At 55.4% G+C, this 16,250-nt stretch overlaps 3 protein-coding genes across 3 annotated transcripts; all 3 read left to right on the plus strand.

Moving 5' to 3' along the window:
* Window positions 1–434: 434 nt before the first annotated feature.
* On the plus strand, window positions 435–1,079 carry LINJ_35_1840 (COP-coated vesicle membrane protein gp25L precursor; the record flags this gene model as incomplete). Its single annotated transcript, XM_001468967.1, has 1 exon — window positions 435–1,079. One exon carries the CDS (start codon window positions 435–437, stop codon window positions 1,077–1,079), a length of 645 nt encoding a protein of 214 aa, XP_001469004.1.
* Window positions 1,080–4,752: 3,673 nt separating this feature from the next.
* LINJ_35_1850 (protein kinase-like protein) lies at window positions 4,753–6,480 on the plus strand (the record flags this gene model as incomplete). The annotated part of the gene is made up of 1 exon (XM_001468968.1): window positions 4,753–6,480. The coding sequence occupies one exon, from the start codon at window positions 4,753–4,755 to the stop codon at window positions 6,478–6,480; it is 1,728 nt and encodes a 575-aa protein (XP_001469005.1).
* A 6,525-nt stretch (window positions 6,481–13,005) lies between these two features.
* Window positions 13,006–15,225, plus strand: LINJ_35_1860 (conserved hypothetical protein; the record flags this gene model as incomplete). Its single annotated transcript, XM_001468969.1, has 1 exon — window positions 13,006–15,225. One exon carries the CDS (start codon window positions 13,006–13,008, stop codon window positions 15,223–15,225), a length of 2,220 nt encoding a protein of 739 aa, XP_001469006.1.
* Between the last annotated feature and the right edge of the window lie 1,025 nt (window positions 15,226–16,250).

The following is a 16,250-nucleotide window of genomic DNA, read 5'->3' on the forward strand; positions in this document are numbered from 1 at the left end:
ACATGCCGCCGGCTCATTCATGGTGTATGCTGTGTGGCGTCAATTCCTCGACTTAGCCGAACTCTTGCCTTTGCCGCTTGCGGTGCGGCACACAAGGTTGTGCGCGTGTGTGTGCATGTGTGTGGACAACGCTGGGGAGCTTCCAGAGTGTCTCCTTTTGTGTTCACCTCCTTCCCTCTTTTTCATTGCTCTCGCCTCTTCTCGCTTACTTCCTACCTGGGCCGCCTGTGCATCTCTGCGCACTGTCACACGCTTCCACGCGTACGCACACCCGCGAATGGACACACATACACGTGCGTGTGTGTAGTAAATTAACCACAACGATCTCTCGGAGGTTCAGTCAGCGAGCAACAATAGAGGGAGCGTCAAGTCCTGCACTCGCTCGACAAGAAAAAAGCAAACAGCAACAAAAAAGGAACTTACTGTGACACACTATGGCGCGTCGTGGCTCTACGTCTCTTGCAGCGGCCTCGACAGCCGCGCTGCTGGTGCTGGTGCTTAGTTCTACTGTGAATGGTTTTGTGTTTCAACTTGAGTCTGGCAAATCACGCTGCTTCTTACAGGAGGTGGCGAGTGGCACCGACTTGCGAATTGTGTACAAGGCGGATGACACCTATGGTGATTTTCTCGACGTTGTGCTCACCAACGCGAATGGCAATACACTCTACAGGGAGTTGGGCAAGAGTAGCGGCGCTTTCCTGGAGCGCATCACCAACGGTGGTGAGCACTCCCTGTGCTTTACCTCACGCCAAGGAGCGCAGAGCGCGAAAATGACGCGAAGCCTGTTGCTGGTGATGCAATTGGGCGCGGATGCGAAAGACTACGACACCATGGCGACGAAGGAGAAGATGCGGCCGATGGAGGTGCAGATGCGCATGATGGAGGATACGGTTCAGGAGGTTCACAACGAGTTCGTCTACTTCCGCGCCCGCGAGGCAGAGATGCGTAACACGAATGAGCACATGACGGCCAAGGTGATGTGGATGTCGGTCGCCCTCATCATCCTCTTTGGCGTCTTTTGGTATCTGCAGATGCGTCACCTAAAGCGCTACTTCAAGAAGAAGCGCATGATCGATTAGGCGAGCCCTCCCTCCCGCCTCCTGTTCCGCGACCGGTTCGGGGGCCGCAAAGAGTGAGAAAAGCCCCGGCGGAGGTGTATGTATGCGTATGTGTGTGTGCTCATTTTTGATTCCTTGCACTCTCCTTGAGTCTGGTGTGGCTGCTTTCACCGCCGCCACCTCAAGCATCTGTGTGTGTGTGTCTCTCAGCTGCTGACGTTCTCTCTGCGCCGCCCTTTGTCTACCTCGGCTCCTTTCTTTTGTGCTGTTCAGGAGTACCGAGTTAAAGGAGAGGGAAAGGGGATGAGAGGGGCCAAGGTGAGGTGTGTGCGACTGCCAACCGCAGAGGCAGCGATGAGCGGCAGCGTGGCATGTGATGCACAACCGCAAGGAAAAAACAAAGCGGTTCTTCGGGCATTTATTTTCCTTTTCTTTTCCCTTTTCTGTTCTCCTGTGCTTGCTCTGTGTGCATTGCCCTTGCAAGTTTGTGTACAGCCAGGTGCTGTGTGCGTGTGCGTGCGCTTGTGGGTTGGAGTGCAGGGGTGAGAGGGGGTCGACGCCTCTTGGCGGCTTGTACTCCCCGTCGCCGTTCGCCGAGTCGTGGCTCTCTCTAGCTCCCTTGTTCTCTTGTCGTGTTTTTGTGCCCTTTCCTCGCCTTGTGTTTTTGTGTGGTTCTGACAGCGACTCTTACTCTCTCGATGCGTGTAACGTAACTCTGCAAGCGTTGGGCAGGCTGTAGGCGGATGGGGAACTTCGCCGAATCGGGTCTATACATGAATGCCTGCGCGCGCATCTCTCTGTGTGTGTGAGCTGGCGTGTGTCCTCTATAGCAGCTGTGAAGAAGCAAGACTAGGTAGCACAAGTTTGAGAGATCATTCCTTTCCGGCTACGTGGCGTGCTGTGAAGGTGCGCGGTCGGGCTGATGGCGGCCAGTCCGCCGTCATAGAAGGGAGCTCGCACAGATGAGACTTCCCAGAGAGAGTTCCAGGGTGGAAGGCCACGAAGATTGGCAATAGGGTGCCGCAAAAAATCAGCAGCGCTGCCCGTTGCCGACAACAGTCGCGGCTTCCTCCAGATTTATGAGTCCGGCAATAACCACGATGACACTCACAGCTCCCTCCCCTCTTTCGCTAGACCTCCAGCGGTCGCTCTTCCTACTGCCGCTGTCGATGCGGGCTCTCATTCGGTCGCGCGCTTTTCTCTTTCCCTGCCTCTCTTTGCATGAGCTACTTACTCCCTCTCGCATCTCCCTCCTCCATGCATTTTTTTTTTGCCATCCCCCCGTGCACTTGATTGCATCGGTTGTTCCGACTCCTTCGCACCGATGCGGCACCTCGGTGCTCGCTACCTGCCCCCGACGACACACCACATTTCGATCGTCCCTTGCGTAATTCCACCGATGCACGCATAAACACCTAAGAATGAGAAAAAGAAAACGGAAACAGCGCCCGAAAAGGTATCTGAGGACCGCAGTTTGCGTTCTTTTTCTTCCTCTCTCGGTGAGTGTGTGTAGGATCATAAAGGTGAGCCGCATAACACGCAGCCGTCACATCAACAACACCATTGTTAGCCTAGCTTTCAGCTCAGCGGGAAAGCGAAGAGAAGGCCAGGAGAGGGTTGGCGAAGGCACTCCTCGTTCTCTGTTTTTATTTTTCGTTTCGTTTTGCTTTGTAGGCACCCCTCTCTCTTCTCTGCCCTTCTCCCTCTCTTTCGGGGATATCATTCTCCATCTCCGTCTTGTATGCGTATGCGTGACTGTCTGCACGCGAGAGCTGGGCGAGGTACTGAGTCACTGTGGTTTGTTTGAGAGCGTGAGACGTCCGACGCGAAAAAGACAAGAAGCACACGGACACCTACACACACACACACTCATAAATACAACGAAGGCGTGTCCGAAGACGAAGAGGGGCAATACGAGTAACGACGTCAAAAAAGGTGCTAAGAGACAAAAGAAAGGACACACCAGTCACAGCAGAAAGCAGCCATCATTTTGCGTGTGCTTGTGTGTGTGTGTGTGTGTGACTTCTTATATTGTTCCAGAGTGTGCTCTTGCTGAGAGTGGGAGCTGTGCAGCAGCATCCTTCGTCTTTTTCCCCTCTTTTTCGCGTGCATTCTATTCCCCTTCCCTCTTCAGCTCTCTCTCGATCTCCGCACGTGTGTGTCGGCGTTTATTCAGGTCACTCCTTCTTTCTTCATTTTGTTTTTGCACGTGACTTTCTCGTACATCGTTGCCCATTTTTTCCTCTGTTATATCTGTTGTTCTCATTCCGGGGGTTTTTCCTTCTTCCTTTTCCTCTGTGTGCTGTCGCGACTTCTGTACACGGTGTTCCAGTGCCGGTGAACGCTCGTTCCTTTTTTTGCTTTCTCTCTGTCTCTGTCTCTGTCTCTGTCTCTGTCTCTGTCTCTGTCTCTGTGTGTGTGTGTGTGTGATCGTCTTCCTTCTTCGTTTTTTTTTGCCTTTCTCGCTGTCTCACTTTCGTGGGTTTGAATACTGCGAGTTCCTTTTTTGCTTTTTATATTTGAACTTTTTTTTCCACGTCTTGATTGTGCATGTTTGCTTCGCCTTTCTCTTGTTGTGTGCCCAGGTCGAACCCGCTGCTCTTTCTTTGTGTAGCATTACAACTCTCTTGTCGGTGCCTCTGGCGGTGTGCAGTGCCGTTGTTGTCTCATCGCTGAAGGAAGAGGAAAGCACACACACACATATATATATATATACGCACGGACATAGTTACGTACACACACGCTACTGGGTAGGTGTACCGAGTGTGTGTGCGTGTATGGGTGCGCACATATCTAGAGCGCGTGCCTTTCGTTTTGCCCCTTTTCTTTTTGTTGCGTGGCGCTCTTCCTCCTTTCCTGTTTTCTTTTCCCCCTTTGGTCGTGGTCGCGACTGCCTTGGTCGTGGGTGGCCATCCGTTGACGTGCATGAAGTGCGTGTCTGTTCTGCCTTTTCGTATCTCCATTTTTTTATTTACGAATCTCTCTCTGTCTTACTCTCTGCTTCTTTCCTCCTCTGCGGTGCTATAGTGAACTGAGGTTCGCACTGTGCTTGTGCCTCCTAGTGTGTATCTGTCCGTCGTCTGCACGGGTGCTGCCGCGTGTGGGCCGTTCATCTCACGCCGCATTTTCTTTTGTTTTCGCAGGTACGTTTCGCGCCAACTTTGCAGAAAGGCCTTGAGGCTGGGTCATAACGCTATCCGGTATCGCGAGCTTTCTGTGCGTGGTTTTGCGCGTGCGTGTGCAGCCGAGTATCTGTCTCTCTAGTCCGCCCGCTGGTGCGGCACTCATGGAGCCACATCAACCGTTTATGTACGGAGGGGCGCTGCACCCCTGCACGAACGGTCGCTATCCAGCGTCGCCGTACATGTTTTCACACCGTGGCCGCATGATGATAGGACCATCGCCGGCGCAGATGTATCGCTCCTCTAGCATAGGCGGCGCGGCGCCCGTAATGACGAACGGACAGCTTCAGAATAACCAGCGGGCTGTGAACATGAACGGCGGTGCTCTACCGGCCCTCCATGGGACGCACATGATGGCACACAATAGAATAGCCCTAGTAAAGAGCAGCGGCGTTGCACCAGTGCCGATGCCGCCGCCAGCGGTGCCAGGGACTGGTCACGTGCGCCGCTCTGCAGGACCGATGCGGTCGCAACCGATAGAGTACCGGGCCAATGGCATCTACCTACGCGGCATGCCGATAGGTGCTAACGCCTCCGGTGGGCCGTCCTTCCAGAGTGGTGTGAACAGAACCGGAAACGGCACCACGCGCAAGAACGGCATGACGATCAACGGGATACAAAATATCAGCATGATGGGCGGGCGCAGTGAGGTGGCCGTGAAGTCTGCTGGCAACAGCGTTACGCAGCGCGTCGCGAACCTGCCGACTCTTCCGTCCACTAGCGCATCCATGCAGGGTCTGCAGAGCGACTTCTACTCAATGCCGCAGCCACCCATGATTCACGCCGGCTTTCAGAACGGCATGATGATGCCAGCGTACAGCGGCGGCTATAGGCAGCTGAGTGCCAACGGCGTGAGAGGCACCTACCGCGAGTTGAACGAGATGGGGGAGGGCGGCAAGGTGTCGACCATGCAGGCCGACGACGGCAAGATGCGCGACGCGGACTCGGTGACACCGAGCTTGTCACCAAACAGCAATGTCCAGAATAGGTGCAAGGTGAACACCCCGCCGCTAGCGCAAGCCGACGAGTACACCGGACTCACGCCGACGCCGCCGTCGCTGCGCTTCTTGACGAGCTACGAGGAGGAAGAAGTGAGGGACTATCTGCCGAGCGTCTACTTTGGTGGGACGGAGCAGTGCAAGAAGATTCACGGTGTCCGTGGCACCGAGAAGAACGACGGCTACGACGACGACAACTTCCACTACCGCGTCGTCGTCGGCGACCACTTGCTGTATCGGTACGAAGTGGTGAAGGTACTCGGCCAAGGCACCTTCGGCATCGTTGTGCGCGCGCTCGACCACAAGCACCACCGCCTCGTAGCTGTGAAGGTCATCAAGAACAAGCCGAACTACACGAAACAGGCCCGCGAAGAAATCAAGACACTAGAGCTGCTGAACAGGGACGATCCCGATGATGAGGCGAACATTGTTCGCCTCCTCGGCTCCCACATCTTCCGCAAGCACTACATTTTAGTGTTTGAATTGCTCCCCTCTGACCTCTATGCAATCATTCAGACCAACAAATTCCGCCCCATGTCGCACGACTTCATCTACGAGCTTTCAGAGCAGCTGCTCACCGCCCTTGTGCACGTGCGAGACCACAAGATCGTGCACTGCGACTTGAAGCCAGAGAACATTATGATCTCTCGCCGCGGCGGCAACTCCAACTCGCTGGGCGAGTCGTCCGACTTTTCTCTGAAGCTGATTGACTTTGGCTCCGCTTGTGAGGAAAGTCGGCCCCTGTTCACCTACATCCAGTCGCGCTACTACCGTGCGCCGGAGATTGTGCTTGGCATTCCGTACACGACAGCCATTGACATGTGGAGCTTTGGCTGCGTGCTGTGCGAGCTCGCCAACGGCTACCCGATATTCCCGGCAAGCTCCGAGGGGGAGCTGCTGGAGCGCCTCGTGGAGTACTTTGGCACGATTCCGTCGTACCTGGTGCAACAGGGCCGCCGCGCCGATCGGTTCTTTGAAGACGGGCAGATGAAGCACAACCTAGGCAAGAAGCGCATTCCGCATGCACCGCACAGCCGAGCGCTGAGGAACTTCTTGAAGATTGGGCGGAGCCACGAGGACCAGCTCTTCGAGGACTTCGTTTCGAAATGCTTGCATCTTGACGCGCGGCAGCGACTCACGCCAGAGGCGGCGCTCGAGCACCCGTGGATGGAGCTCTGGCGAGGCACCAGTAGTAGAGGGAGCACGGCGTCGCTCTCTGATTCTTGCTCCCTGTCTCGCTAACCCATCTATTTGTTTTCTCCTAATGCTCACGGGCGTAAGCGCGAGCGGCTGAGAACAGACATGTGTGTGCCTGCTAGAAACGGGTGCACGCAAACAGCATGGAAGTGATGGGGCTAGGGCGGCCGGTAAAAGATGGGCGACGGCGTCTCTTACCTCCGACTTCTCTGCATCGGGATGGCGTTTCTCGTGGCCAAGGCTGTGATGTTGGCATCCTTCAGTCGCGCGACTGCTGTTCCGATGGAAGCTGCAAGCGGCGGCATCTTTTCAGGCGGAGAGCACACTCGTCGACGAGATGGCACAGCGGTAGTGCGCATTACGCCTCTCTCGGTCTCTCTCGTCCTGTGCATCTATAAATCTATTTCGGCATGCATGCGCTTGCTTGAGTGCCGTTTTTTTTTTTTTTGGGGGGGGGGCTCTTGCGCTCTTTGTTCTGTTTGCCCTCTTTTTTCCCATCTCTCTTGCCTGCCCTTCCACCACTGTCTGCACGTTTCGTCTGTGTGAGTTTTTTTGCTCCTTTTTTAGGCTACCTTGTGTTTTAGTCTCGCTTCCTTCCCCCTCCCTCCACGACTCTTCATGTGTACACGGATGCGCCCCCCTTCTACCTCCTCGTCGCCGCATTGCCTTTCGTTTTTTTTTTTGCTATTCTATCTGATCAGTTTTCTCGTATCTTTTTATTTTGCCACTTGCCCCTCCCTCTCTCCCCTTGTCCGTAGGTGCCCCGTCTCCGCCTTTATCTCTACTGCTTGTCATCCCTTCCCTTCCCGGTGTATTTGTGTTTGCCTACACTTCTGTGTGCGACTCGGGGAGACTGCAGTGACCTCGTTGAAGGATTGCACCGAGACACGCTTGTGACGGTCGCCCTTTTCGCGCCCCCATTTCCCTATTTGCTTGCGGTTCCCGTTCACGTCAACATCAGCGCTATCGAGCCGAATCACGAGCAAGGTTGCGCACTGGAGGATGGCTGGAGAGCGCCAGCATTGGTTTCTCTCCGTGCTCACCTCTCCTCTCTCCTTCTCTGTGCAAGGCTCTTTAGCGCCGCATCTCTTCCTTCCAGGCTCCGCCTCACGCACTGCTTCTACAATACCTTTTCTTATTGGCTCTTTTTTTTCGGCACTATTTATTCGCCTCTCACAAGAACGCTGCTGCGATACGATGCTGTGATGGTGGCGGCAGCGTTGAGCGCTGCCAGCGCACACCTACATGCACGCCTCCTCCACTCTTTCCTCGGTTCCAATTCTGTCGCTGCGCATGGCAGCGAGTGATAGCGAGAAGGGATCAAAGAAAAAGAAGAAAAGAGTTAAGGCGCATCTCCTGAGCAGCGGAAACCGGTGCTTTTTTTCTGCATTGCTTTGGCTATCTCTCGGTGTTATGCCCACTGGAAGTTGTGCGCTTGAACGCAGGCAGCCCCCATCTCCCCTCCTGCTCCTTTCTCTCCCCTGAACACACTCGCGCGCAGACGTATAGCTGCCGTAGGAGCCTCTTTTTTTTTCGCGCCCCCCTCCTCTCTTGTTCTTTCTTTGCTTTCACTCCTGAAAACCTTTGAAGCAGCAACGTGTGCCGGTGTGCCTGTGCGTGCAATTTACTTGAATCGACTTGTACCTCCCTTCCTTCCCCTTTTTTCTTTGCTCTGCGCCCATCTTGGTGCATAGCACCCCGTCGCTTTACCTCAGCAAGTGAGCTGCGATGATGCTCCCCTCTCCCTCTCTACACGCTGCATACCAGGGGATGAAGAAACAAAGAAGGAAATAGCACCCCCACCCTCCACACACACACACACACACACATACAAGAGAAGCTGCGCGCATCTTTTTTTTTGATTTTGCCTTAATGGGTGCTGTGGCGCCTTCTCTCTCTTCCCCCCTTTCTTCGAGTGTGCGTGTGCGCCTGTGCGTGCTTATCTTTTTCCCCCTTTTGTTTGTTTCACTCTTCTTGTTGTATGCATGCACTCATTTCTTCGCCTTTGACTGCTGCGGCATTTTTTTCTTTCTTCGCATATTTCAGTGCCACGATTTTCTTTTTCGCCCCACCCTTTTCTTGTTTCTCGTCTTCTCCCTCCCTCCCTCTGTTGGGTTTCGCTTTCGCTTCCCTTGCGTCGCCGAGCCCCCCTTTTTGGTTTTACTTTTAAGGATTGGATGCTGTCGGTGCGATATTAAAAGGAGGAGACGCGCAGCAACAACAATAACAAAAAATAAAATTCGGTAAAAAAGGTGTCGCCTGCACATAATTTTCCCTCCCCATTCTCGTCCTTTCCGCCGATAACGTTGATTTCACCTCCGCGGACCCCCTTGCGGTGCAGTGAGTGGGAAGGAAGCGAGATCGAGGCCGGTGCAGAGATATCTTCTCCAGGAAGTAAGGAGGACGCCACCCGCTGGAACAAAAGACATGGAGGCCCAGGAGGATGGAGGGCGCGGAACGTGACTTGACAAGGGGTCAGCAGCGCGCCTCCGTCGTCGTTGTGCTGCGAGCAGAGTCTTGCGCATACACCTCCCACTATAAATGCTCACAAACGTCTTTACGGTTGCACATGGGCGTTAAGCAACGACCGGGATGCACAATGCGGCGGATGGGCGCATGCGCACACATACACGTATGTATGGACGTCGTGTTCGTGCCACGCGAATTGTCTTGTACCCATGTGTGGCTCGTCGGCATCCCCAGTCGCTGGGATCGTGACTCCTCGCGTCTGATGCAGCTTTTCTTCTATGCTTTGCGTACGCAGCTTTTTTCTTTTGGAGGGACAGGCGCTCTCGATCTCTCTCCGTCTTTGCCCCCGCCTGGGCGCGTGCGTTGCGCACTCCTTCTCTTCCCCTTTCTCATCGGCGTGCGTTTGCTTGCCTTATACGGTGCATGTGTGAGTGCGCATCGTTTTCCATGCGTATGTACGTGTGTCTCCATGCCCTTGTGCACGTATACAGTCATGAAAGTTGATGCGCGAAGTTTTGAGCGCCTTCCAGGTCGTGGAGTCCTCTCCTTTTCTGGCCTGCACACCAGTAAGCACCCACATACAGACACTCACAACAAGACACTCCATTGAATAAATCACCTCGACCATACTTGTGTGCGCCCCGCTGCTTTTTTCTCGTTTCGTTGCTTTCGTCTGCTTTCCGCTTCCGCATTACTCCGCTTCACCCAGAGTCGCCTTTTTTTTCGTTTTCCCTCTTTTTCTTTCGTTGTAGCGTTGATACTGCCCTTCCTTCTCTGCCTCCCTCTCTCTCGCTTTCTGTTCTTTTTCTGCTCTTTTTTGCCAGTTGCTCGAAAGGAAAGATAAAAGCACAGAGATGCTGACGTCTTGTGGCCTCTCTCACATGCTCCTCTCTTTCCAGCGGCACCTCCCCTTACCCCCTCCTCCGCCTCCTGCTCCACAAAGACACATTCGCAAATTCCATTCTTCGTCTTTTTCATCCCTTCGGATTCTATCTGCTTACCTCAACATGCAGCGTGCTGTCTTTCCTTCTTTTTGTTTTCGCTTCTTTCCTTCCATTCTTGTTTCTGTTTGCTTTTCTGTGTAGGTCCTCCTCGTCTCGCCGCTCGTGAGTGTATGCTCTGGCTGCCCCCCTCTCTCTCGCGCAGTCTCTTCTTTTTCCAGATTCGCCACACACCCGTGCGATGATACGTCGGTTCGAATCTTCGCTTACCTGTCGCTCTCTCCCTATTATCTTCAAATGCTTCTCTTCCCGTCTGTACTCTCCCCCTTCTGCTCTGCCTTGCGTTGTGCTGATTAACTCTCCCTCTGTGCGGCTCGACGTCCTTTGGCTTTTCCCACCCAATGCCGTCGCTGACTTGCCTGACTTCTCGTTACCTGTATCTTCTAAAGGGAGGAAGGGGAAGCCTCTTATGGGACTGTCTGTGTGCCCCACGTGTGCGCGAGAAAAAAGAAGGATGCAGTAGACTTGTCTCGTGAGTTGCTAATGGGATAACCAGCTAGCTTAGCTTATTCGCAACGAAACGAAAAACGACTTCACTTGATGTGTGTGCGTGGGCGCTTGTTTTTGCTTGCTTTTCTAGTGTTTCCGTTTCCTTTTTCTTCTCTCCCTCCCTCCTCCTTGCGTTTCTGTGAGCGTGCGCGCGCCTCTGCGTCGTCCTTGCGCGTGTGGCTCTGAATCGGCGCTCATCTTTGGTGTTTTTTTTTCTCGGTGGGGCTGTCTACTTTTCTTTCCCTCTCTTTCCCTCTCTTTCCCTCTCTTTCCCTCTCTTTCCCTCTCTTCCCCCCTCCCCTCCAGCGCCGCGTTCTCCTCTTGTCATCTCCCCTTCATTCTTGCGACGCTGTTTTTATGTGTGTGTGTGTTGTACGACTGCTGCTCGCCCATCTCCCCTTTCTCTACTTCATCGTGATCGCTTTTCTATTTTTTTTTTCGTGTGAATCTTTTTTTTTGTTTGAGGTGTGGTTTGGGGGAGGGTTGGCTTGGATCGGCTTCTTTTCGATCTGTTAGCGCCTTTTTATTTTCAGTATCGCCGTTTCCCTCGTTCACGCGGTTCATGTTTGCATGATGGTGTCAAACTTATCGAGCGAGTATTGTTATTTTCGGATTTGTGCAGGAACGGCATAGGAGGCCAGAGAAGCGCGCACGCACGCACGCGAGAGGGAAGAGGGAGGTGTGTGTGTGTGAAATGAGCTTCACTGGAACGTAATACCCTTGCTCGGTGATAATGCACTGCCCGATGGTGCTGATGAAAACACCCCTGACTCGCCTCTAACTCTCGTTCCCTTTTTTGTGTGCGTGACCGGCTACTTCTATTTCTTCCCTCTCTTCTCAATCTGTTGCTCACGCTACCGTCTGCCTTCGCTTCTCTCTCTCGCGCGCGTGTATGTCCCCGTTGTTGTCTGCGCTCTTTGCATTTCCGGAGGAGGCGATTGTGCAAGTCACTGTGTGGTGGCGCGGCGTTCTCTTTTTCTCTCTCACGCACATTTCGACCCCCTCCTCCTCGCTTCCTTTCCTGCTGCGCAGCAAGTGAGTGCCTCTCGCCCTTTTTTTTTGTGTTGTCTCTGTATGAATTGATGTTGCTCAGACTCCTTCGTTGGCTGCGACGAGTGAACGCTATGCAATATTCATCATGCTCCTCTTTTGTATTCGGGTATTCGGCTTTCTTGTGTCTCGCTCTCTCTCTTCATTCATTTCCCTCCCCCTCTCCGGCTCTCCTTTATCCTGTGGATGCGCTTGCATCGCGCATTATGTGTTTTTCTGGCTCTTTCTCCACCCCGTAAGCTTTCCCTGTCTGCCCTGAACGTCTCTCGTGCTCGTTTTTTTCGTCTCTCTCCTGCGTCGCATCGGGTGCGCATGAATAATCCAGTGCTGACAACGTCGTTGCCGTGCAGAGGTTGACAGAGAGCGGGGCGGTTGCGGGCAGGAGCGAAGCGAGGGAGAGGAGACAACTCTGCTTGGGCGACAAGCGAGAGCGGCGTTGCCACCGCAAGAAGCAGAGTAAAGAAGAGGGCGAAAGTTGTGGGAGACGGCGTGGCAGGGATGGAGACCACCGCGGCAGACCCGCCGTCTTCCGCTTTCATAGCTCAAATACGCACGGACGCACAAAGGAAAGAAAAAAAGGAACGCTCACAAAAAAAAAACACACAAAACACAAAACAGTCGATGTGCCGTGCCGATCGTCACCTCGCTCGAGAGAACTCCAGCCGGAGGCTGGACCACTACTTTCTCTTCCACATACATGCGCATAAAAAAGAAGGCCATCAGTGCACAAGAACAGCAGCGAAAAAACCGAATCAGCACAGAGATGCATGTCGAGGACGCAAGGGAAGGCGCAGCCGTCTTGAGTCTGTATACCCTTTCCTGTCTCTCTCTTCTCTCTTGCTGGAGAGGCGCGCGTGCCTGCACCTTGTGTAGGCGCCGAGTACTGGAGTGGGGCTGCGGCACTTCCGGCCTACTTTTTCGTAGGCAGCACGGCACTTTATCGTCACTCGCAGCGAGTGGAAAAGAGGCGCTATGCTGCTCTGCAGAATGGCAAGGTGGCGTGTGCGAATGAACCCGTGCAGTGTGCACGCGTGGAACTCGCGGTTTTGCACCTCCGATGATGCTGCTGCCATCAGGTGTGCAACCGTAAACGCACGAATACCTCTGCCGAAGTGCGCCTTCCCCCCTCTCAGTCCGTCTTGTTTTCATTTGTGGCAACTCCCTGAGGTCAATTCCATCCTCTTTTTTTTCGTCCTCTCCGTCCTCGCTTGGCCGCCTGAGGGTTGCACTACCTGCGGTGTCGATGCCTCCACCCCACTCCCCTTCACTCGCGCATCTGTTTCTCGTCATCGTCGCCACATGGCTCGCACGTGAGAAAACCGTCAGCACTAAGCGCATCCGCAACTGAATAAAGACGACGCAGGAACAAGGGGAAAAGGGCTGAGGAGGAGGAGGGGAGGGCGGCTGCATTATAAACCAGCGTACATTCTCAGCGGCTTGTGTGTCGCGTGTCATGATTTTGACAGCGGCAGCCACTGAGCTCTCACCCCTTCACCCTGACATATATATATATATATATACGCCCCTTCCTCCATCCGAGCACGCGTGCACGCGTTGCCAGATGTTGCTTCAGGACGACTTGATAGCGCAGCAGTTCGCAGTAATTTTCCGCGTTGCGCAGCTGCTTCAGCATGCGGCGCTCTCGACTGCGGTCTCCAAACGGACCTACAGCATCGGTGCCGTACGCGAGGTTGGCGGGGCAGAGGTGTCGGCGCTGGTGGCACTGCCTGGCTTGAAGATTGGCGGCAGCGATTGTGGGCTGGCGGCGGCGCAGGCTCACACCACCTCGCACGCTTGTCCACGGAGCGGCGCGAGGGAGAATGCGGCGGATCGACCAGTCTTGCAGAAGCCTCTGCAGCTGCCCCTAGTGAATACCGATGAGGGCGTTGCCGCGCTGCAGCAGCTCGGCGGGATACTGGACGAGGCCGCACGACAGCTGCAAGCGAGTGTGGATGCTCAGCTGGTGGACTTTTATGTTCACCTGGGGAAGAAAGCAAGCGCGACGCTGCCAGCGGGGGCGGGAGGGCCGAAGGAGTGGGCGACGCCAACACGTGGCTCTCCGCAGGACCGCCTGGCATCTTCACTCATTTCGAGACCATCCTCGAGACAGGCGCCACAATCGCAGCATGGGGACATTGGTTCACCGTTTCGGCTCGACGATGAGAACGGTGGTGCATCTCGCACGGAGTCTGCTGGGCTCTGCGCTACCTTTCTACTAGATGCAGGTGGGACCAAAAAAGCCTCCCGTGCCAAGGTTGCTGCGGCGGGAGCGGTGGCTTCCGTCACGGCGACTCCAGGTGTGGACCCCGTACGCATCGAGGGCCCTTCCATCCCTTCCATCAGCATGTCCACGCCTCGTTCTCTCAACGCACAGCAGCCACAACGCGGCGCCCGCTCTCGAGTCGGTACCCCAAGTGGGCTGCAAAACGCACCGATGACACGTCGCCTCGAGGAAGAGCGTGCGGCTGCCTCGGAGCTACAGTCGTTCTTCTCTCTCCTGTTGGAGGCGGCTCTACGACTAACCGGCGCCTCCGCGGCGGCTGTCTACATGGACGACGCACCGCAGTTCGCTGCCGGGGGAGCAGTGGGGTCTTCCAGCCGCCCCGCGACCTCCACGGCAGCCGCCTCGGCCACTGCCAGCAGCGGCCGAGCGCAGTTCCTGCACTGCGTGGCACACTCACAAGGCCACTTCCCCTCGAGCATCAGCTACGCGGTGTCAAACGTGCTGACGACGGTGGTGACCACGGGCGTGGCGGTGAACGTGCATTATAGCGAGTCTTCCCTCCTGCGCCTGGGTATAGGTAGGAACTCCGGGCCTGGGGATCTCGACTCTGCGCGCCATTCCACGGTGGCGGGCGGCGGCGGCATCACTGCCACAGACGGTGCTCGCAGGCGACTTCGCCACGACAGCAGTGGCTGTTCCCACCGCACCCTCTTGGACATGTACAACGGCGTCGTTGTCCCGATCAAGGGCATCGGCTGCCTTTTGCTGGCCAATAAGGCGAAGACGACCGCCTTTGATGTAACGGCGCCGCGCTTCAGCATCTTTGACGAGCACGTTGCGTGGAGTGCCGCGTTACTGAGCGAGGCCGTGCTACACAGGTACGACCGCCAGCTGCTCTTGCGAGTCGCGTGGTCGCCATCATGCGCTAGTGCGCTGCGGCCGTATATTCAGGAGAACTGGCCGCCGCACAAGAGCGCGAACCCCTTGTCTTCCTGCAACGGCTCGCCGATGATGCGAGAGCGGAGAGGGCTGCAAAGCAGAATGAACTCGAAACGCCCTTTCAGTCGTGCAATCAACGCTGCCGCGAAGCTGTCCGCCGCCGATGTGGACAACGCCGCCGTCTCGGCTCTCGTCTTCGATCCGCAGAACGACATCTTCTCCAAGACACTAACGATGGTGCGCACGGGCGATCCGAAGGTGTTGAAGGCTCTTCCACCGGAGCTGCGCGCCTCCTCTTCCGTCCCTTCCTGCCGACGGCCGATCAACACCGTCATCAGCGCCGTAGCCGCAGAAGCGGCGGCGCCGGGATCGTCCGCAAAGCTCAACGACGAGGAGGTGTTCCACGCCGCGGCGGAGTACATTACGAACCTAGAGTCCTTGTGGCGCAGGACCATCTCCGAGAGTAACACGATGCACACCATGGTCGAGCGCTACAACAAGGAGATGCGGAAGCAGGAGGAGACTATTGCACTTCTAGAGGCGAAGGTGCGAGAGCTGAGCGTGCACCTGACGCAGCTAGAGCGCCGCGGGAACTTTGCGCGCCTAAACGCGGTGTAGTGTAGGGGGACGGAGGGTAGTGTGCTACCGGACCCCCCTCTGCCAGTGATGCATTGCTCTCGAGTCTGCCCCCATGCCCGCTGCATGGGCCCCCTTGCCCTTACCCTCTCTCCTTTGTTTTCTCGTGCGCCCTCCACCCTTCCTTAGTTGGTCCTTGCGGCGCTAGAGCGCCCATGTCGATGCTAACGCCACCCCCACGCACCTCGTACAGCGCAGGTTGAAATGGCTCAACGTCTGCTGCACTTCATCCTTTTTGGGCTCTCTATCAGGTTGGCCACTGCGCGACGCCGCTGCTTTCTCACCCTTTTGGTTTCTTTGGTGCCCTCCTCCCTTTCAAAGTCCCCATGGCCCTTTATCACTTCCCTCTCTTTCTCTCACTATCCTTTCCGCCTCACTTGCGACGTCTCCGCGTCGACGTACGCCCAGGGAGGGTTCGCCAGCAACTCTGATTTCGCCGTGCTCTTTCTGCTCGGTAAACGAAGCTTGCGCGCTTAGGGGACGTGGGGAGAGGGAGAGAGGGCAGCGCTGAAGCGCGGAGGGGACAAGCCAAGCGTGCACGCACTCCGCTTGCACGAGCAGAGGCGGGTGGAGGGGGTGAGGGAGAAAAGCATCGATATCGTCTTCGCTTTCTTTTTTTTGTCATCTATCCTCTTATGGTGCACCTTGTCGGTGCGCTCGTGTGTGGCCCACTTCCTCCCCCCATGCTGCCGTCCCTTACCACCACCACCACCGCTTCTTTGATTGTTGTGATGGCCTTTTTCCTTTCCTCTCTCTTTATCCCTCTCTTGTACCTCTCGGCTTGCCATTCTTTGTTTTTTTTTTTCTCCTCTCGCTTTCTTGGAACCGCCTCTTTGGATCTATTTCGCCACCGTTCTCCAACCATGTATGCTGTATGGATGCTGCTGCTATCACTGCCCCGGTGAATGCCCCCTTTCCCCTTCTTCACTTTCTCTCTTGCTCTCCCTGCTTCATCTGCACTTCTGAAGGGCGCAGCGATGCTCGAACTCTAACGGGAAGCATCATCA

The sequence above is a fragment of the Leishmania infantum genome, chromosome 35 (genome assembly GCF_000002875.2).
Source record: "Leishmania infantum JPCM5 genome chromosome 35".
Lineage (NCBI taxonomy): Eukaryota > Euglenozoa > Kinetoplastea > Trypanosomatida > Trypanosomatidae > Leishmania > Leishmania infantum.